We start from the raw sequence: 22,915 nt of genomic DNA, 5'->3' as shown, positions 1-22,915 counted from the left end.
CAAAACCTTAGAAACTGGGAGATGCCTTTTTTCCTTTTAAAAACTGTATATATAAACACTTAATGTTCTTAGGGCTGATAATGAGCATTACTAAATTAAAACAAACAATAAAGATGCTTGTTTGATAATTGTGATGGCCCTAATCCTGAGAGCTGCTCCATATGGGTGGACCCCCATTAGAATCCTAATCCTACCCCAAAATGCCTGTGGGGCATCAGTTCACAATTGTGCACATGGATATTGTTAAGAGAAGTTGTGTGCACCCTGTCCAAAGGCAGAATTTGGTGCTTAGAAAATATTTGTATTTTAACTGGCAATCTCTCTCAATTAAAAGCTTTTGGGGTTTTATATTGGTAGGTATGTGTCAAAAACTATGGACCAGATTCTCTAGTGCCTAGTGAAGTCTTTTATACCACTTTATACAAAGTGGGTGTAAAACTGCCATTCTGGTGTGTTTGCATTTTGTACCCAGTTTGCACAGGTATAAGTGACTGCACAAGGTGCAAGGTCTTGGAAAACCAGGCCCTTTAGAAAGGGTACATGGAATATATTTTACACGATGTGAATGCCAATGTAATTTTTTTTCACATCAAATAAAGAGTTTGGTGCAATCAACCAACCCTTTAATGGCTCTGGTTTATAAAGGACAACTCAAACCAACCTGTTTCTTTCAGGGTGAACGTGGCGCTCCAGGTGAAAGCGGCGCTGCTGGTCCTGTCGGTCCCGTGGGAAGCCGTGGTGCAACTGGCCCCCCAGGCCCTGATGGTAACAAGGTAAGCCTTTGCAAACTGCTACTGCTATGACTACTGAAACCTTGATGATCAAGTGCATAACTCCACTTGATGCTGATGACAATTACCTACATATATCCCTGAGACAATGGGCCAGATCCTCAGGTGGTGTCAAATGGCAAAGCTCCATTGAGGCCTAGTATGTACTAGTTTGTTATGCACTGAACATTTTCCCTTCACAGAGGATGGGAGTGGGATTCCAGCTAGGAATCACTGATACAATTTATGTTAGCTAAGTGTTCCATTCGCCTCTTTTGAACTGGATTTATACTGTGCCTGACTCTTTGTGCCAAACTTTCATCAATGCAAACATTAGCACCTACATTTCTATATCTTAATTACTGATATCTGTGGCAATGTGTGAACCCAATGATGAGCTGACACCAAACTGCCCCCACAAAAACAAAAGCCTGGTTGAAGCCCGGGTGAATCTGGTGCTTAAGTTTCACTTGACCCACTGATCAAGTTGCAAAAACTGGAAGCAAGAGCATCATTTAGTGACTGGGGATCATGGCTAAAGTCACAGAGAAACAAGGAAAGCCAGGCATTGTCTTATCTTTGCAAAATCTCATCAGAGTTGAGTTTGGAATGCAACCTCCATTCTGTCAAGACCTCCAGATTCTAAAGAGTCAGGAAAATGGTTCTGATTGGGCCTTTCCTCTAGTAGAAAATTGGGGTGACACAGGAGAGGGGGGTAGGTTCCTGGGCAAAATGGAAGATTACTGTTGTTTTGGAAGATCAGGCTGTTCACCTGAAGCAAAATTCAGCCGTGGAGTGAACAAGCACTACTCCACTGCCTTCAGGGAACTCTGTTGAAAGCAATGAAGTTGCACCAATTTACCACAGGGATAAATTTAAAAAAATCTTCTAAAATTTGAGGTGGACTATTTGAAGATAAGAATGATTTATTGAGTCAGTCCTTTCAAAAATTAGAAGAAAGATGGGGAATTCAATGCTAAGATAATTTTGCTGAGACCCTTACAGAACAAATCATTCCTTTCGTACATGTTCCCTTGTTACTGCTAGGGTGAACCTGGCAATGCTGGTGCCCCTGGTGGTCCAGGCCCAGCCGGCTCTGGTGGAATCCCAGGCGAGAGAGGTATTGTTGGTGTCCCAGGAGGCAAAGGTGAAAAGGTAAGTCACCAGTTTCATTGCAACTGAAACACATGTGCACAGGTTGCAGGGGAGAAGGGGGGACTGTTTTAAAACAATTGAACATAGAGGTCACCTGAATATAACTTTCACCAAAGCTGAAAAGTTATGTGAAACTGTATTTCAGAGAAACCCACCACTAGCACATGAGTAAATGGGCTATTTTCTCAACAAAGTCATGATCTTGTGAGGTTCTGAAAGCCTCCTCTCTGATGCCGGCACCCTTGACTACCCTTGGGAATCAGTAGGAGTAGTGGTCACTTATCACTTTTCAGGACTGGGCCCCATGAGTTTACTGCGAGATATATTAAACTTGTCTTCAGTGAGTACTAATTACAGTTAGAATGGAGCTATGTAAAAAGGGCTCCGCCTACTTTGTTACAACTCGTTGAGGGCTGAGCATTAGTTACAGGACCTGTAATATTTATGACATACAGATAGCAAATGTAGAATGAATACACGTTGGCAGTTTCATACTTACGGCACGGTATTTTCCTTCATCTGGCTGATCCATTCACAATTTTATTCTTGGGAAATGGATTAAGAAACTCTGATTTTAATTTTGGAATTAGGAATGCCCTTCAGTTTGCCTGAGCAACTCACCCCATTCATATTCCTACTGTGTATAAAACTCAATGATGAATTGCAAAATCTAGTATCATTTTGTCAGATACTTTCAATGTGAAGTGCCTAAGTGTTTGAGTAATCTAGGTATCCAAGGAGAGTCAGAGAAATATCTCAGCAACCAAAGCCTTTCTCGGGGTGTGAGAGTATGAAATCTAGTGAATGACCTCTAAGCCTGAGGTTGGCAATATTGCTTCATTTGTTTTGACTAAAGGAATCAAAAGGCATTCAGCTAAAGATGCAGTCAAAAAGGGATGAGGCCTGGAATTGCCTGACACTCTTTATAAGATACAGTATCTAGGTAGCTGCCATGTGGATCAATGCAAAGCAATAGTACATATTTGAGAAGAACAATTAGGGCTGAATCGTATTCTGATTCCTTGAGGCTACAGAAATGGCCAATGACTATCCTTCTTGTGACCCTCGTTCACTATGTAACCATTTATATGCTCCCATTGTGTTCAACAATTATTTTTCCTGCTCTAAGCATAAAGTATAATGCGGATTCCCAGGAGAATTTGTACATACTGCTTTTATGGTCCAAAGGAAAACGGGGAGGGAGCAGCCTGATTCAGATCTCACATTGGTGCAAGCCAGATTGAGATCAGTAGCAAGCCCCTCAACTTTTTCACAGATTGTAATTTGTAACTGAATCCTTAATCCCATTCAAACACGCTGTGACCTGGGAGGAAGGTCTATGGCTATGGAGCAGGATTTCCATGTTGGGAGAAGGGGAACTGAGCTTGCAACTCTCTTTTAACCTTTCTTTTGTGCTTTTTGGGGTGGCCCTATGTCATTCCTCTTCCTCTGCAACGTCACTCCACAACTCACTGCTTAGCACAAGCAATGGCACACTGAGCAATGCATTTGCTATTAAACTCTCATTCAGGAGAGTCAGATTTCAGTCTGCATGTTAAAAAGAGAATGTGCCCCAAAATGAAGATTTCCTTCTGCACTCAAGATACACATACAATAACTGCACCTAAAGAAGGAAGGAATTATGTCTCCATGTATGAATAAGAATTGAATGGGCACCATGATGATGCAGTTAGAATAGAGAGTTTAGATCTCTTTTTGTCTCTGGCCTTCATTAACAATATAACGTGGTGGGGTTTGTTTGTTTTTTCCTGTTTCCAGGGTTTACCAGGCCCCAGAGGCGAAGCTGGGGCAACAGGAAGAGATGGCTCTCGGGTGAGTATATCAAGTCATTCTATTATCACTGAATTTAGCTCCGGACACTTCAGAAATGCTTCTGTTGAAGGGGAATGAACAAGATTTACAGGAGCATGTTCAAGCCTTTCCTGGAGTCTAAGATCTGTTCAGGTCTTTTGCACAGTCAACAACAGGGCCGGCTCCAGGCACCAGCTAAGGAAGCAGGTGCTTGGGGCAGCCAATACAAAGGGGCGGCAGAAAACCTGGAGCCGGCCCTGGTCAACTACAAAATGGTGTTTAGACTTCATCTCTCCATATTTTAAAGAAAAGCTTTAAAATACACCAGCAAAGCAAAATAATAACTTTATTGAGTAATACTAAGAAGGATTAATCCGGAGTCCCAGCTTTCTCTAGTGGAAGGGAACCAGAGATGTCTCAAGACACTAAATGTTTTGCATTAATGAACTCGAGGATCTCACACTTCATTGCTTCCATAGGCTGAGCTCCTTGAATACCCCAGGGACTCCTTGCATCCCTCCATTCCAACCTCCCACAAGCTCCCTGTGTGCCACTCTCCTATCCCCCTCTATTTCAAGACTCCCTGCAATTCTACCACTCCTTTCCCCCATGCCTGGGCTCTGTGTGCCCCGCATTCCTCCCTTCCCCCGTCACCAGCACCATTAGTATTTCTTTTCTTTCTGCCTGGTGATAAGTCATTCAGGGTGTTTAAACTGTATTGGGAAGATGGACAGGGCTGAGACGGTGTTGGAAAGTGTTGATGGCTGCCAACAACTGATTTTGTTGTTGTTGTTTATTTAATTTATTTATTTATTGATCTATAGACAATTACAGACCTGACTGAAGCGGATGGTTCTGTTAACCAGATACCATCCGCTTTTCTGATTTTTCACAAAAATCAATAGCGTTCTGCCCACTGATGTCTAGAACACCCCCTAAACTTTCAAAATTGATTGGATGCTGTGTTTTTGAGTTATCCCGTTGCATACAGACAAATGCCGTCGAGCTGAGTATAGGGCCTTGCTTTACTCAGACAGTTATGCAATGTGATATTACCCTTTAGTTACAAATATTCACACTATATGGGCCCGAAACTGCAAACCCATGAATCACAGGAGTAAAACTCATGTGAGCCAAGTAAGTCTTTCATTGAAGTCAATGGGTCTAATCAAGTAAGGTTCCAGGATCAGACCCTATATATCCTTTATACATTAGATGAAGTGGAAAAGGGGTATACAAATTAAGGGGCCAGCCCTGCAATTGTTCAGTGTGTGGACTCCAACAAAAGTCAGTGAGAGTTATGAGTGTAGATCAATGGCAGAAACAGTGAGGTAACAGTGAGCTCGTTTTTCATTTGTTCTAATTGAAGATCTCTTGTACCGCAAAGGCACATTAGTTTTTTAAAGAAGGCGCTCATTTTAATGCGAATGCTCAAAGAGGCTTTGGGATGCTCACAGTCCACCTGGGAACTTGTACTCTGGGAGGAAGGGAGTAATGAAACATTTTTTCCTCCCAATTTTGCATCATATAAATTCAAGCTAATAAAATAACATTGTCACACTGCTGTCTCCAGAAGGAAGAACAGAAAGGAAAGGCAGTGGAGCAGAGAGAATGGCCACTCTTGCTTGAGGGAATGTCTGTAACCAGAAATCATGCCATGTTTCTGTCTTTCTCTTTAGGGTATTCCTGGTGCTGTTGGATCCCCTGGCCCCGCTGGTGGCCCTGGTGATCGGGTATGTCTCTGTTTGCTTTTTTGTTACCAATGTAACTTTTGCATGAACATTTAAAGGCTGAAGGGGAAAACATAATCAGTCTCTGTTTAGAATAAAAAGAAATTCCATTCTAGCTAGCGTTGTAAATAGACGTTCTAAATCTTTCATATACTGCCCATATTGGGAGGGCTACCAACCTCCTTGGCAAGTGAAGAAGGATTGCCACAGCACTGCTCTGTCCTAGGCAAACGGGTCGGGGTAGGAAGAGTTGTAGGAGTATAGTGGGCCCAAACATAAAGAAGGTTCTGGATTGGGCCCTGCCTTTCTGATTGCACACTTAGCATTCTGGTGGGGTGGGGAGGGGAGAAGGCAGGGGTGATGGAGGAACACATATCAGCTCATCATTGTTTTGAAATACACCGGCATTTAATCCTGGGTGATAATGTCAGGAAATGTCCAAAAAACATGCGAAAAATGCAACTCAGTAACATTAAATAGGTGAAAACTGGAGTATTTCTGATGAAGAGTAATATGGTGATCTCTTCTCACCTGCAGGCATAGGGGAGATGAGTACATAATTCCCCCATTAATCAAAGAGAAGGCCATATTATCTAGAGTACATCCCCATTCTGACTGTAGGCAGTGTGATTGCCAATGGCACATCATAGTGAAAATGTTCTTTGGTATATTTTAGGGTGAATCTGGTCCTGCTGGCTCTGCTGGCCCTGCTGGTGCTCGTGGTGCTCCTGTAAGTAGCAACTTAGAGAACATTTCCAGATGCAAAAATGATACATTCAGAAAACAACTACTCTTGAGTGCTGACAGCTTTATTCCTGGGTATTTCTTATCTCACTCTAGGGTGAACGTGGTGAGAGTGGTCCTGCTGGCCCTAACGGATTTGCTGGACCTCCGGTAAGTACCAAGTGTATGATTCACTGTCAAACGCTGCAACATTCTGTTGTTGTGTTCCTTTAAAATATATTTTAAACATTTTTTTATTCCTCTCTGTGTTTTTAGGGCGCCGCTGGCCAAACTGGTGCTAAAGGCGAGCGGGGTCAGAAAGGACCTAAGGGTGAACTTGGTCCACAGGGTGCTATTGGCCCAGCTGGCAATAGTGGACCAGCAGTAAGTAAACTGAATTTACTATTAAAATACACTGACCCTTGATTAAACTATGCAGCCAGTACAGCTGGCAAGTAGGCTTTGAACTTTAAACAGTTTTGTTTTGTTTGTTTCTCTCCAAGTTTCACAGTTTCAAAACTAAAGTTTTAAGCTGTGAGAAAGGTGGTGATTTTGGTTTGCAAGAGTTTGTGAGAACTTTGTCATCAGTTTATTTGGGAAACTCAAATGAATTCCCTTGCCTCCAATGACTCTGATCTTGATTCAAAACACTGAAACTTCGAGTTAAAAGCAAAACCATAAATGTGTCCAGGTTACTAAGAAGACCTGAGATCATCAATACACCTTCAGTCAAGTTTCTTGTTAACAAATTTTAATAGTTGTGATAAAGGTTTTTATTCATCGTTTTCCCTTTCTCCTCCTCGCATGTAGGGTCCCGTTGGTGCTGCAGGTCCCGCTGGTGGTCGCGGTGACGCTGGTCCTCCTGTAAGTCTTTAAGCTTCTTACACATCCATTTTCTCTTGACTTTGAATCATCGTTCAATGATTCACCTTCCAATGATTCAGCCCTCACCTTCCCCTTGATTTTTATTTGTAGGGCATCACTGGTTTCCCTGGAGCAGCTGGCAGAACTGGTCCTCCCGGCCCTGCGGTAAGTAATTGGTGAAAGTAGTTTGTCAGATGACAGACAGGCTGAACCACATTATGGACAAATCCCAATCTCAGTTCCATCTATATAAATCATTGACGTGAGAGGAGTTAATCCTGAATTACACAGGTGTAACTAAGATCAGAGACAGGCCCTTAATTACTTAGCACCAGGTGTTTAAACGTGCTCAGGTTCATACAGTTGCAGATGGGTGCCTAGTGGGAATTTCAAAACCTCCCCCATTGGGAGTTAGGTGCCTAGGCACTTTTGAAAATCCCACTAGGCATCTGTCTGCATTTCGAGGTGCCTAAATACCTTTGTAAATTGTGTCTTTTGTGCTAGTTTCTGCCACCTGTCTTCACACTGAGTAGTAACTTACTCTGGGAGCAGTTCCATTAACTTCAGTGAGAATGTTCCTAGGGTAAGGCAGTCCTCAGCTTGGGAAAGAGTGGCAGAAAGTCACTTTTTACCCACATTTTCAAAACTGAAATTCTGCCCTCTTTAAAGTGCCCTAAATTGAGCACCCAAAATGAAGGGACCCAAAATCACTAGTTCCTTTTGAAAATGTGGACCCTTAAGCTTTGGGTGGAAAAAAAATTTCTTTAAAATCCAGTATGTAATCTAATGACACATGCAAAGGCTGGCACATTCATCATGAAGGTGCTTCCATTCATTTGAAAAAGACCTTTTTTTTCCTTGTCTGACATTCCTGTATTTAATTATGTTGGATATCACCGCATGTCTGACAGAGCTAAAAGCTGCTATAAAGGGTCCAGCCAGACTGGAAGAAGAAAATACCCTATTATAAAATTGATTACAATAATGTTAATAATTACAGCCAGTAGGCACAGAACCAAAACTATAGTTTATTCTGGGCCAAATTGTACCACTCTTATTCACACTGCTCCTTGGGTAGTTCCATTGATTTCAGATATACATGGTAAGTAAGGGAGGGAGAGGTTGGAACTTCTAACTTTCTAATGGAAGTTAGACCCCACTAAATACCTTTGAGGATCTGGCCCTAAATCTCTAATAAACTGTTGCTGAGTGCCTTTTTTTTTTTTTCATTGAGAAATGATAAATAATCTCTGTCTCTGCAGGATAGTGAACTAATGCTTATATCTAATCCTAGGGTATCACTGGTCCCCCTGGTCCTCCTGGCCAATCTGGCAAAGATGGTCCTAGAGGCCCACGTGGTGATACTGGTCCAGTTGGTCGTCCTGGTGAACAAGGTATCGTTGGCCCAGCTGGTTTCGCTGGTGAGAAAGGTCCATCTGGAGAGCCTGGTGCAGTTGTAAGTGATACAACATCTCTTCTCATTCCTAAATGTTGCTTTTAATGTAAATATTACAAATTCCAGTACAGGTCTTGTGCTTCGGCAGTTTTCTCTTTTAGCCCCATCTGGCAAAGTATGTAAACTCATGCTTCCCTCTGAGTATGTCCCTAAATCCCACTGAAGTCAATGAGACTTAAGCACATGCTTGAAGTGAAGTATATGCTTAAGTGCTTAGTTGAATTGGGGCTGTGAAGGGCAAAGTGTGTTGTAAGCTCTCTGGGTCAGCTTCTGCTGCCTTTACTCCTGCTGAGTAGCATATTAGTCTGAGAACACCCTTCTGAGAGCAGTGGGGCTATTTGCAGGGAACATACTATTCGGTCTGAGTAAGGGTGGCAGAATTTGGCTTTCTGCCATTAAACTGTGGGGCAAGCATGCTGCTTTTCCACACAATAAAAGACCAAATATGATGCTAAGGAAGGAATTTGTAATTGTACGTTTTAGACAATTTCAGGTCACTTATGCATCAGAATCCCTAATTAGTGGATGGAGGTCTAAGTGATCTAAACTGTAGGTTTAAAATTGTACAACAACAACAAAATTGATCAGCGCTCTTCAATTTGCACTCTCAGAATTACTAGCCCTGCTAAGGCCAAAATGATATTTTGAGGTCCTAGAGTATAGGCTACCTTGGGTTATCACTGTCTACTTCTCTATCAGTTATTCTTTCCATGATTTATTTTATTTACAGCAAACAGTTAATTCTGTTGTGCCACACATATGATTTGTGCATGCAACTGGCAATAATGCTAATGAAAGCTGTGTAGTTAAATCTTTATGCATCACACTTAAAAATTTCCCTCTAATATCCAGTGTAAATCTTTGTAGAACATTTCTGAACAAGAAAATCTAATTCTGTATTGGAAATATTGGATAATGGAGTGAATAGGCCTGATTCCCCACTACTTTACACCCAGCATAGTCATTTGCACCTGACTTAATAACATTTTACACTCACATTGCATAGGCATAAATGAATATGGACCCTAGCTGGCTATTCTTGGACCAAACTAGCTCACCCCTTCACAATTTCAGCAAAATAGAAGAGTACAGCAAAGGACCCTCAACAGCAGAGTGTATGTTCACATTGGTATCTTTAAATCCTTCCAAAGATTAGAGGATCAGTTTTTGTACTATAGCATCTCATTAAATAGTTTTATCCTATCACTGTACTGAAAAATACCACATTCTTTATGCACAGCCCTCCCTCTGTGGCATGCCAAAGGCATGGGATATTACAAGGGCTCAGCAGAACATGGAGAAAAACAAATTTTTCACCAACAAAACTTTTCATTGGAAAATATTTTTGTTGGAAGAGTTTTGAGCAACTATATTTATTAGAGACTTTAACTTTGAAATGTAATGCAAAATACAGAATGTCTAACATCTCTTATACAGGAATTATTGCTGAAAACTATGTAGTGAGATTCCTCTGAAAGCACTTGGTGCAATTATGGTATCAAATCAAATTGCAAAAATTTAGTGTTGGTAAAAAAATCCATTCAGATTTGCAATGCCACTGCAAAGCTCCTTTTTCTATTCACGAGGACCATAACATTCAATGTTCTCTTCCTCCTTCCTCAGGGTCCTCCTGGTACCTCAGGACCTCAGGGTTTTCTTGGTGCTCCTGGTATCCTTGGTCTGCCTGGCTCTCGGGGAGAACGTGGTCTTCCTGGCATTTCTGGAGGAAATGTGAGTCCATGACATCCGTTATATTACTTTTATCAGCCAACTTCAGAGATAAAATTGACATTTTCTTTAACATTTAGTCTAGGATATATAGAACCAGATTCTGATCAGTGGAGTCAGAACAATTTAAAATTGGTGTGAGATCAAAGAGTGGCTCACTATATTTAATGCTTGCTTCAAAGACACAGTAAGACTTCTTCTGAGATTTGGGATTTAAAGTATAGTAGAACCTCACTAATTCTGACTAATATGCTAATCTGTACATCCCATCCCTTACTTTGCACCCCAAAAAAAATCCCTTCTTACATTTTGGTATGCCTTATCCCCTGTTCTTTTTAATTTTGTGTGTTTACTTTCCCACTAATTGCAATGCACAGTAATTGGTAATGGATCTCTCTGTCATTAATGTCCATTAATGAGGTTCTCTTTTACTTTGTATCCCATGGGCTAAATCAAGTCAGTTATACCCTTATGAATTAAAATGTTCTTTAGATGACACACAGATGCTCATGTCAAAAATTTGCCTTCATCGAGATCTTAGAGAGACAAGGTGGGTGAGGTAATACCTTTTATTGGACCAGCTTCTGTTTTGGGGAGAGACAGGTTTTCAAGCATATGCCAAGATTTTCCAAATGGCAGCAGTCTAGGACCGCATGCAAAAATCCAGTCGCAACTTTGTGTCTATCTCGCATGTCAAATTACCACAATCACACACACACTCACACACACACACACTCACACACACACACGGATATTGTGCGTGTCCTGTTGGGCATTTCAACAGCCATTTTCAACTGTAACCACCTTATTTGCATCTGGAAATGAGGACATCGATTAGGCATGCATTTATAGCTAACCCTCAGCACTTCCCCTTTTGAAAACCTGTTCCAGGATGTGTAATATTAATCTTTCACTATAAAGCTTTTGTTTCCCACATTGGCTGGGGAAGGGAGAAGGCACAAAGCACGAAGTAAAGAAGATGGCTTTTTTGTAATCAGATGCATATGTTAGTTTCTCCAAATTCTGTTTTACTTCTGGAACTCCTTAAAGAGATTTCTTCTATGGGTGCAGTTCATGGGCAGAAATAAATATTCAGAAAAGTGTCTCTCGATAAAGCCAGTATGTGAAATGCAATAAGATGTCCTACTCTTTTTCCCTTGCTAGGGTGAGACAGGACCTGCTGGTATTGCCGGTCCTCCCGGTTCACGTGGTCCCTCTGGACCCTCGGGTGCTCCTGGTATAAACGGTTCCCCTGGTGAAGCTGGCCGTGATGTAAGCTACATTTTATATCGTTTTGGGGAAGGGAGGTAGTTGAGAATAATGGGAAACATATGTGAAAAAACAGGATATTGCTGGAGAAAGTTCTGCTAGCAAAATTACATCCTACAGAGTTTTAGGGGAATATTAAAGCAGGATCCTTGGGAATCCAGGCCCCACATCAGTGGGGTCCTAGATGGAGCAGTGCGTCCAAGTCACAGTGGGAAGGCAGTCAGCTTCCCTCACTTCCTATGCTGCAAGCTCTTCCGGACAGGAATGGTGTCAAAATAGGGCCTCAAACGTGATTGGGGCTTCTGGGCACTATGGCAATATAAGTCAAATCAAGGACTCAGGAGTGGGAGGAAGATAAGAGTCCATTAGAGGAGCTGAGAAAGATAATCTATCCTGTGGGTAGAGGACTGGGCTAGAAGGAAGAATTTATCTGGGAGGCTGGTTATCCCATAATTTTTAAAGTACTCAAAGCCAAACATCATTTAGACATAATTCACCTCTGCAGCGTTTGTATCTCTTGTAGTGAGTTAGTGAAATGTAAAAATAACATTGAATGAGGAATGCAATACACATAATCCTAAAAACAAAGTCTTACCTTTGAATTCAAAGCCAATGTTAAGGGACAGAAATTAAGCACATACCTCGAGCCTTCAGAATGTAAGCTGTTAATGATTGCACAACACCTAGCATATTTTAAGCACTACCAGAGAAACAATGGGAGTTAACTGCATAATATCTCCCTGTGTGCTTGAATTGACAGGAAAGAGCCCAGAAAAGGTAAGGGTTTCAAAATCTGAAAAGACATATGCAGTCTAAAAACATTAAGGAGCAGATTATGGCTTTTAAGCCACACTTCTATGCAGTGGATAACATGAAGCCATCTGTCCAGGAGGAGCACCAGAGAGGCACAATCAGTGCTGAAGCTGCTTCTTGTGCACTAGAGAGAGTGCGGGGGGAGCCATCTGCTCCCCCTGATGTACTGGCCTTGCTCTGCAAGCTGGAAGGGAGGGCTATTGTTCCACCTCCTCTCTGCCCTCTTCCCCTTCCCTGGTGGGGAAATGAATACTTGAGAGAGGAAACCCTTTGCCCAACCATGCTGTGAGGAAGGCATCTTGCCCAGCCATACAGCAGCCATGCATAATCTAATCCTCTGGGGAGTAAAAATAAAGTATAAATAAGTTATTCTTCCCCCTATAACTGTAGAATAATCCCCTCGATTGGTACACATTGGTTAAACTTAATTGATAAGTTTAAGCGATGCCTCAGATTATTACATGCTCACAGGATCACAGTATGATCAGAGAACATTCACTTTATTTCATGAATTTCTTAAAACAATTCCATGCTCTGTGATGTTCACATCAAGAGAACACTAGTTAAACGTCCATAACATCAGGGAAGCAGCTGAAATCAACCAAATGGTCACAGAGGAAGAAATGTATGCTTTCTAACATGAGTTGGCACTAATGAAGTACCACAAATAGAGTAATTGGGCCATGAATCTACTGTTTGAAGTCTGTGTAATGCATTACACTGATTTCACCACTCCCTTGCCACCCCCACCACTGGCACTTTTTTCAAGTAAGCAGAGTGCCCTTTGCTAGGATGCCTGTTAAGTGAAGGCTACTGCTGTATTGATATAAAGATCATTTTAAAGGATGGAGGTGAAAAACAATTTTCTTCTTCTACTGAATCTGGCCCCTGCCTTCTAAAATATTTGAATTCCCTCCTGTCTTTTATACGACTTGAACAGATTTGAAATGTTTGAGGATGGCCTTTATACAGCACATAAAATTGTACAACCTGTCAGTATCCATCCAGAAAGTAGGTAGCAAATATAATATGTGAAGTTTGGCTTTGGTTGGTTGATTGGTTGTTTTTGTTTGTCAAGATTTGTGCTGTCTTTTTTTTTTTTTTAAAATGTCTGATAAGTTTCATATTCACAAGGAACTGCAATGGGATGCACAGCTCTCTGTTGATATTAGGGTGACTGGTTTCTTATGCTGTTTTAACAGGGCAATCCCGGTAATGATGGTCCTCCAGGCCGTGATGGCGCTCCTGGTTTCAAGGTAAGCTTTCTCCTTTTTTTCATACTTGTGAAAGATATGTGTCGATCCTTATAAGAAGCCAGTATTGATACACTGTCTGCTTCCTCTCACCTTCCCTTGTCTTTAGGGTGAGCGTGGTTATCCTGGCAGCAATGGTCCTGCTGGTGCTGCTGGTGCTCCTGGTCCTCATGGTTCAGTTGGTCCTTCTGGAAAGCCTGGAAATCGTGGTGAACCTGTAAGATAAGACCTTAATTTCTCATATTACTTAAAACAATTGCTAGTCCATAAAACAGATCTTAACCATGGAACACTTACTGCTCACATGTCCTTGTAGATACACAGGGCACTGAGCTTTTCCATTAATATGATGTTATAGCTTACATGTATTTTATGTGCGTGTTTCAGGGTCCCGTTGGTGTTACTGGTCCTGTTGGTCCTGCTGGTGCAAGAGGTCTTGCTGTATGTAATTTTTTTTTAATCTCTCAGCAAAAATGTTTAAGTAAGAAATGAAAATGTATGTTTCATTGCTCATTAAGGACCAATCTTTGGCGATAGAGTCCTGAGAGGAGTATTAGGATTTGAAAATATTTATATACCTAGAATTGTTCAAATCTAGATCTGTATCTCCCTCCCCTGGGACTGATCCACACTCCCTTGAGCAGATGCCATGTGTTAGCAGAATCTGTGTGCAAGTTTCACAACGAGAATATGACATACTGTAGACTACTCATGATTCATTTTCATGTTCATAGAATCATAGAATCATAGAATATCAGAGTTGGAAGGGACCTCAAGAGGTCATCTAGTCCAACCCCCTGCTCAAAGCAGGACCAATTCCCAGCTAAATCATCCCAGCCAGGGCTTTGTCAAGCCGGGCCTTAAAAACCTCCAAGGAAGGAGGCTAACTATGTCTAGAAAAGCTTTCAAAACATTTCATTTTATGTTTCTTTTTTTTTCTTTTGATGTGTTTTTCTTCTCCAGGGCCCACAAGGCCCACGTGGTGAGAAAGGTGTACCAGGTGATAAAGGACCTAGAGGCATGCCTGGTTTTAAGGGACACAATGGATTGCAGGGTCTGCCCGGTCTTGCTGTGAGTAAACATTTGTAATAATTTAGAATGGGGAGCACAACGGAAATAAATAACATTACCACAATGTATAAAGATTCGTATGTGCAACTCTGTAGGCTGACACCACCCCGCAAATCTTTCAAAGGCTGTGAAATATGCCTAGATAGTTTAGTGTTTGTTGCCATCCACATAAAATATCAATTTTTTAAAAGGCTTCTAAAACTATTCGTATGAATGTCATACGGCCCACTTGAAACATCGAGACACAATTTTAGAGATTGGTTTTGAAATGTGGCCATGATATTTAAAACCATATTCATTTATTATAATACAATATTTTCCCATTTCTGTTATAATGTTGTAATACCTTATTACAGAAAAATGCAAGATCCTCGTATAGATTGTATTCTCTTTAAAAATGTGACATTCTTTTTAAAAATTTTGACCTTTAAATAAAAACCTCTTTTATTTATATAGAGGAATGTTATTGTCTTAAAACATCTTCCTTAGGTTCCAGTTGATTGTATGGTGCCTTTCCCTCCCCATGCCCCCAAGAACAGCTACTTTAACTCTGACTGTACTTCACCAAGGAGGCAGGGTCAACACCAGCTTCCCATTCTCAGAGCTCCAAGCCTTGGGGCATGGCTGACCAGTATCATATTAATATAACTGTGTATCAATGTTTTTAATTCTGGTGTGATTTTTCTTTTTTCCAATAGGGCCACCACGGAGATCAAGGTGCTCCTGGTTCCACTGGCCCTGCTGGTCCAAGGGTATGGGAATTTAAGTGAATACTCTCTATTCATTTGGAATGTGGAAAGGGCAAGAAACCCTTTCCAATGCCTCTGACTTGTGAAAAATATAGTCCTATTTCTCTTGTATTGTTTACGTTCATTAAGAAGTTGTTGTTCTGTTGTAGGGTCCTGCTGGTCCTACTGGTCCTCATGGTAAAGATGGTCGCAATGGACATCCTGGTCCTATTGGACCTGCTGGTGTGCGTGGTTCTCAGGGTAGCCAAGGTCCTAGTGTAAGTTTGATTTTTTTTTTTTTTTTTTGGTGATAAATTAAGGGCACAAGCTGAAACCATCACTTAATAGCCCCAGTGGTTGGGGGGGGGGGGCAGTGGGAGTTAAGAAGAGGAAATGGAAGCGATTTCTACGTTACTTTTTTCTCAAACAGGAGCAGACTTTTTATTTCACATTCTAACATGTTTCCCTACAAAATTAAGATTTGTTGCAGGATAGCATTAAAGACAGCTACAGTACAGCTACTTATGGGGGCATACGGATGAAAGCACAGAACTAGGATTCCAGAGAGCTGAGTCCTAGTCTTGGTTCTGCCATTGACATGTTTTGTGACTTTGGGCAAGTCACTTAATCTTTTTGTGCCTCGGTTTCCCCAGCTGTAATATAGGGATAACTATATTGGTCTTAATTTGGAAAGCACTTTGAAACCCTCAGATTAAGAGCACTGTATACATTAAAAGTGATATTATGATTATTATTATTATTCCTATTCCATAGTCTGACTATATGACTGATCCTGGCCCTAACATTTCTGATGTGCCATTCAAACATTTAAAGTAAATACTCATGTAAATTAAATATGGGCCTAAGATGAGAAGACTGAACCAGCTGTTCATTTAAGTTCTCTCTCTTTATACAAGAATACCAACCTTAGACCTAATTGCAGAGTCCTTATTCAAGTTGATGAGTGCTTACTGCTTGTAGCCAGTGAGTACATACACAAAGAAGATGCAATGGCCCTAAATCTTGCATCTGTTACCCTTTTACCCAGCAATACCCATCACAAAGCAGCTCCCTACCAGCTATTTGAGACTAGAGCTGAGATCCTGTGCCTTAGAGTAGGGCTATTCATGCAAGTAAGTAATTGGGTGTAGTGTGCATATCAATGCAGTGGCCAGACCTATATAATGAGATAGTCTTTGTCTTCTGACATTGAACCTCTTTAGGGTCCACCCGGTCCACCTGGTCACCCTGGCCCACCTGGCCCCAATGGTGGTGGATATGGATATGAGATTGGCTATGAATCTGAATACTACCGAGCTGATCAGCCATCTCTCAGACCTAAGGACTATGAAGTTGATGCCACTCTGAAATCATTGAACAACCAAATTGAGACGCTCCTGACCCCAGAAGGCTCCAGGAAGAACCCAGCCCGCACCTGTCGTGACTTAAGACTCAGCCACCCAGAATGGACCAGTGGTAGGTTAATGCTAGATGGATGCCTCCTCTGGTTCGCTAGTTGTATTCAGCTTAGTAGCATTCTTTCAGTGTGGTTTCCTGATTGACTATGGCCTGATGTCAGCAGTTTTATTCTTTAAGGGTGAAATTTACCCCTGTGCTGAGAGCCAGCACAAGGCATATACACTTTAAGTCTTCTTAAGCCCAATTAGTGGTATTGAAGTGGTGTATAGTACTTGTGCTGGCCATTGGCCAGAGGGTAAATTTAACTCTTAACATTCTGGACAGGCAGTAGATATTATTAAACTAATAAATCACCAATGAAACAATAACTCCTACCTCTACTGTCAGCACAATTACACAAGCTCACCCTCAAGAGTTTCCCTTCATTTTCACTGTGGTGTAATCCTCACCACAAAATCAATATGATAATGATGTATGCTCAGCATTCAAAAGTAATGCAGTGGCACACATTAGCAATATTCAAATACAGATTTCTAGCGGTTTGCAGGTTGCCACTGTAGTATCTATGTTATCCCTCTGGGTATTTATGCCATGTCCATTACCATAATAGCTGAGTGCCTGCATGAGGCTGAATGCATTATTAGTGACCAGGTTTTTTTTTGTTTTGTTTTTTTATGACAGGTTTCTACTGGATTGATCCCAACCAGGGGTGCATCATGGATGCCATCAGAGTGTACTGTGACTTCTCCACTGGTGAGACTTGCATCAATGCTAATCCAGAAATCATCCCCACTAAGAACTGGTATGTCAACAAGAGCCCCAGGGACAAGAAGCATGTGTGGTTTGGCGAAACTATCAATGGTGGTACACAGGTGAGTGGCCAAACTGTGCAAACTCGAGTGAATTTGTTTCCTACAGAGCTGTCTAAAGAGTTGCCTGCACAGTAACCCTTTGCAAAAGCACAGAATAATGAAAACTCTCTCCTAGTGGAGGGACAGGAGGGAATGCACTAGCCTTTCATCTTTGGAGAGCAGAATTCAAAGTTTGGTTTTGGTCGCAATTGCAAAATGGGTTTGTTGGAATCATCCTAGTTTCCCTTTGAGAACATTATAGAATCACAACACAGTTTATCACAACTTAACATGTTTACTAGTCACTGCTCAAAGGAAGCCTGGGATTGGTAAATTAGGCATGTTCCAAGTCAGTATGGGGATACAGGCGCTGAATAGGAATATGTATCAAAAATCCATGCAGGACTTTTCTTACATTTTTGCAAACTTTATAATTTGCAGTCAATTTATCTTTAACATGTTGCTCTGACTTATATTGGACATGCTTGGGAAGACCTTTACAATAGAAACACATCAGTGGATTCCTCCTAAAGTTATGCCATCATAACTCTTCGTACTGCCATAATTAAAAGAAGAGAGATGCCCACCAACGTGTGGATGTTTACATTTGTAATTTCCAGTAATATAATGGAAACAAACAGACACACAACCCCCAACTGTAAATAATTCTGATTGTTCAGTTACATAGATCTAATTAGGTTATTTTTTTAACTGAGTAGTTTTGGTCTTGTGGTGAAATCACAAAGTGCTCAAGATCACAACCCCCTGAATTCCATGATTTTCACATTCCTGTAGCATCCCTGTTCACTTCAGACACACGCACACACATCCTGTGAGCATATTATATCCCATTACAGTTCAACAACTATTTGATTTAGAGTTCTTCCCTCCTGTTTTTAGTTTGAATACAACGAGGAAGGCGTGACCTCCAAGGACATGGCCACCCAACTTGCCTTCATGCGTCTGCTGGCCAACCATGCCTCCCAGAACATCACCTACCACTGCAAGAACAGCATTGCATACATGGATGAGGAAACTGGCAACCTTAAGAAGGCTGTTATACTTCAGGGATCCAATGATGTTGAACTACGAGCTGAAGGCAACAGCAGGTTCACTTTCAGTGTTCTTGAGGATGGCTGCTCTGTAAGTACTACTGGAAGCATGGTTTCCTGTTTACTGTAGTGGTAGAGTTGGATATTGATATAGAGCTAGATTACCAATCTCTTCTGCAGGACATTAGTCATTAAAGTTCATATTGTGTCAAAGATAGTTAGTCTCTAGTGTTGAATCCTATCGCCCTCTCAATAAGTGTGCACAGGCCAAAACACCAAAATATCCCACTTTCACCGTACAGGGGAGCCGGAAGGTGGAGAGCACATTATAGGCATTTCACTCCTCTACATACCAAAGAGAAAGCTGCATGCAGCATTCTAACCAAGAGCACAGAGGGAATGATGTGCAAACGGGAGAAGTGGTAAAAGTCCACACATGCAGCATATCCAGTAGTCCAAAATCCTACACCTGCTACTCCTCCATTTACCACTGGAAAGCATCTCCATACTATCTGCTTCAGGCAGAAGCTGAGAATCCTGTTCTTCAGCCCTGCATTCAGTTCTTGGTGCTCAATGACCAATGACTGTGGCAGTGTCCTCTCTCTGAGGATTTGATCTCTAGTGCATATATTACTATATTAAAGACAGAACACAGAATCTGCTACTCTGGGTGATCAGATAGCTGATACATTCAGTTAAAAGATTCAAATAAATATGTTTCTTTATATGAAAGATCAGTAGTTCAGCATCTAACTGATGACCTGTGCTAGCAAAATTAGTTGTAACGGATTTCAGAAGAGATTAAATTCACTGGAAGAAATGTTGGTACCATAAACAGCACAATAACTCTTCTAACTATCACTATTATTATCTTACAGAGAAAGACCAATGAATGGGGCAAAACAATCATTGAATACAGAACGAATAAGCCATCTCGCTTGCCCATCCTTGACATTGCACCTTTGGACATTGGTGGCGCTGACCAAGAATTCGGTTTGGACATTGGCCCAGTCTGTTTCAAATGAATGAACTCAAACTAACTTAAAACCAAAAAAAAAAAAATCTCTCTTTGCCATTTCTTTTTTTATACTGAAAGCTGATTCCTTCCATTTCTTCTGTTCATCTACTTGCTTAAACTCTGGGCAAAAGAGAAGGAGAAGGATTGATTGGAGCGTTGTGCAATGCAATTTAATACAGCCCCAAAAGGACTCAGAAGTCTTTCAAGATTTTAACACCTTGTTTTGGGAAATGTCAGCCTTTGTAAAAAAACAAAATAAAAAATCATGAAAGTTTGCACCACTTGTGGCCTTTGAATATCTTCCACAGAGGAAGTTTAAAACCACAACTTCCAAAGGTTTAAACTACCTCATACACTTCAAGCCAAGTGTGATCCACGTCCACAGTAGGTACTTCTCCATAGGATCTGAGGTGCTTTTAGTCCCATTCGTAATACAAAGGTGCTAATTTCAGTATGATAGAGGATCTTTCCAATACTTGAACTTTGATGGTGCTAGCAGCATTTGAAATACCACTTTTCTGTATTAAGTTGTATTGTTTCTTTGAAATCTGTCTCAAAATTTTAGTCAGAATGTCCCATCTCACCCCCAGATTAAGCATGTGGATCATTTCTCTCCCCCTGCCCCATCTTCATCCTCTCCTCCAAATTCAGGTGCTCATGCTTTTAAATCTCATATTCATCCTCTACGATGGGTAAAAAGAAAGCATCATTTCTCAAAAAAAATTGTACCTATTTTGTATATGTGAGATGTTTAAATAAGTTGTGAAAAAATTGAAATAAAGCATGTCCAGTGTTCCAAAAGAAAACATTGAATGAGTAAAGTTCCTTGCTTAAGTGCATCAATAGATATTTGTACCCAGTATATGCATTGTTAATTACCTGGCTTCTTAAAGCAAAAAAATAAAAATTTAAAAAAAAATAGCAAGATACAGCACTTCTGCTAAAATATCTGGCTACATCAAGGCCCATATTTGGTCGTTCTGAATTATCTGTTTGCTAAATACACTAAAACATTCATTGAAAGCCTGCTTGAGTACAGTTAATGGTGTAGCAATAACACAATGTAATGCATTAAGCGTCAATTAATGCTCACCTTTTTCTATAAACTATAAATGTGCTATAACCCAGGGTCTGTCCTTCTTTGCTAATTCTTGGATTAAATTAGTTATACAAGAATGGGAACATGCAATCAGATCCAACGTTAGATCTAGAAAAAAAATCATATTTTCTTTACTCCAGATAGCAAAATACGTAATTGTTTGATCATGCATACCCCACTCAACTGTGAAATGAAATGGCATTTTAATTTATCTTATTTTATCTCTGTGCGCATGCATGCACATGCGCGCGCGCACACACACACACAGTCTTTTCTGCTCTTTCTGGCATTTAGTCTAAGCAGTGAAGAAGTTGTCTTTCTCTTTCTGAACTAAGCATGCAATACATTTGCATAGTTTCATTTGTCTGTCTTTGCCTGTTTGTTGCAATGAGATATTTATTTGCTGTATTCCAAGACCATAGGGAAATAGCTTATTGATATGTTTGTCTATTCAACTCTTCATTTCAACATCTCTGTTTTGTAAAGTCTACAGACAATTCGGCAGCACTAGGCATCCTGGTGTGACGCTATTGATAACAAGCAATAATCGATTGTTGCTTTTTGTTAAAATATTAAAGCGATTCATGGCCAAATGCCACTTGGGGTAGAGTGGGTGCACAAAGTAGGGAGGGAGCACAAGGATCTGCATCTCGCCCACTCTCTGTATCCAACAGCAGCAGCAAGATAGGATTCTTGCTTAGCACTGATGAAGGAAAAAGACAGAGGACTCAGTTTCCCTGGTTTCAAAGGGCCATTGTTTCCTGGCTGGTGACAAGCTGTTGAATCTGTTATTGGTAGAAGCTTTGACTTTCTTGAATACATATGCAGAAGTCAAACCAGGGAACTATTTAAAAAAATGTTCTCTAGATTATTAGGAGGAGGATGTTTTGGTAAGCACTAACAGTACCCTCAGCACCATAGAAGACACAGGAGATGCTACAGTCCCTACTAGGGTGACCAGACAGCAAATGTGAAAAATCGGGACGGGGGTGGAGGGTAATAGGAGCCTATATAAGAAAAAGACTCAAAAATTGGGACTGTCCCTATAAAATCAGGACAGCTGGTCATCCTAGTCCCTACCCCAAGGAATTTACTGTCTTTGGTGGATGGCGATACTTTCCTGACATAGCTGGACTGAAATTCTGATTGGATTAGCATTTCTGGGTGTCTGAGATTAGGACGGAGTTTCAGAGACAGACAGCAGCATAGAACGCATAAGGACAACCAGAGGAGACAAAGCAAGAGATGGGCTTTGCTAACAGATACTGTGTGAAGGTAGATTTGCAGAAAGTTTACAGAACAAAGCTCTCTGTAACCAGAGTGGAAGTACTATTGGAGAGGTGAGACCTCTCTGAACAATGTGGAATCCAAAGAGGAGAGATCAAACTAGAGTGGGATGAGGAGGGAGAAGGGTGGAGGGGTGTAACCCCACAGTCTGATACCAAAAAAAAAGGAACCCCTTTCCAGCCTTGTTTCTGGAAAGCTGAATAAGACTAAAGGCCCAAGTTTCAAAATGTGTTCTTTATTTGTCCACATGGACCTTTTACATGTCAACAAATGGAGTCCAAGTTCAGGCCGCTGAAATTATGGCCCTTTGAGTCTAAGGATCTGAATAAACTGACTAAAGGGTCATTGCCAGTTTAAACGCTAATCAGTTTTAAAAATAAGTGAGAAGTCGTTTCAGGTACTAATCCCGCCCCACAACCCACCAACCATTTTCTTATTTGAGTTCTACAATCATATTTTCCTATTTTTAAAAATATCCCCCTTCCCCCCTCTGCACCTCCCCCCTCCTCCCCCCCACTGCTGTATGAAATACAGTGTTTAAACCTGCAAATGTTTTGGTGCTCACCTGGATCAGCTAGAGGCCAATTAGTTTCTACAAAGCTAGACGTGAAAGGATCTCAATAGGGTATAAAAATTTCCCCATGTTCGAGTGCCCCTAGGTGCATCTAAGTACCTCTAGCATATCTGCAGACTTTAGGATGGCTGCAAAGGTGTCTGGTAGAATTGGGCACTGGCCCTATTCATCTCATTAGTGTTTTGGGGAAGAGACAGCCACTAGCTCAGTGATCATTTATGTGCTTAAAATATAAGTGATTAA

At 41.1% G+C, this 22,915-nt stretch overlaps 1 protein-coding gene across 1 annotated transcript in view; it reads left to right on the top strand.

The window, feature by feature from the left end:
* COL1A2 (collagen type I alpha 2 chain) overlaps positions 1-19,988 on the top strand; it is a gene marked incomplete at its 5' end in the record, with an annotated part of 46,170 nt that extends 26,182 nt beyond the window's left edge. The window contains 22 exons of the mRNA XM_054017639.1: positions 675-773; positions 1,818-1,925; positions 3,705-3,758; positions 5,417-5,470; positions 6,144-6,197; positions 6,308-6,361; positions 6,467-6,574; positions 7,001-7,054; positions 7,166-7,219; positions 8,349-8,510; positions 10,134-10,241; positions 11,403-11,510; positions 13,523-13,576; positions 13,683-13,790; positions 13,961-14,014; positions 14,537-14,644; positions 15,343-15,396; positions 15,543-15,650; positions 16,596-16,848; positions 17,473-17,663; positions 18,543-18,785; positions 19,573-19,988. Coding sequence (XP_053873614.1) covers positions 675-773; positions 1,818-1,925; positions 3,705-3,758; positions 5,417-5,470; positions 6,144-6,197; positions 6,308-6,361; positions 6,467-6,574; positions 7,001-7,054; positions 7,166-7,219; positions 8,349-8,510; positions 10,134-10,241; positions 11,403-11,510; positions 13,523-13,576; positions 13,683-13,790; positions 13,961-14,014; positions 14,537-14,644; positions 15,343-15,396; positions 15,543-15,650; positions 16,596-16,848; positions 17,473-17,663; positions 18,543-18,785; positions 19,573-19,719 — 2,337 coding nt within the window. The remainder of the gene's footprint in view (positions 1-674; positions 774-1,817; positions 1,926-3,704; positions 3,759-5,416; positions 5,471-6,143; positions 6,198-6,307; positions 6,362-6,466; positions 6,575-7,000; positions 7,055-7,165; positions 7,220-8,348; positions 8,511-10,133; positions 10,242-11,402; positions 11,511-13,522; positions 13,577-13,682; positions 13,791-13,960; positions 14,015-14,536; positions 14,645-15,342; positions 15,397-15,542; positions 15,651-16,595; positions 16,849-17,472; positions 17,664-18,542; positions 18,786-19,572) is intronic.
* Positions 19,989-22,915: the final 2,927 nt, after the last annotated feature.

This window comes from Malaclemys terrapin, chromosome 2 (genome assembly GCF_027887155.1).
Source record: "Malaclemys terrapin pileata isolate rMalTer1 chromosome 2, rMalTer1.hap1, whole genome shotgun sequence".
Taxonomy (NCBI): domain Eukaryota; kingdom Metazoa; phylum Chordata; order Testudines; family Emydidae; genus Malaclemys; species Malaclemys terrapin.
The sequence above is the reverse complement of the archived record's forward strand: the minus strand, read 5'-3'. Positions and strand labels throughout refer to the sequence as shown.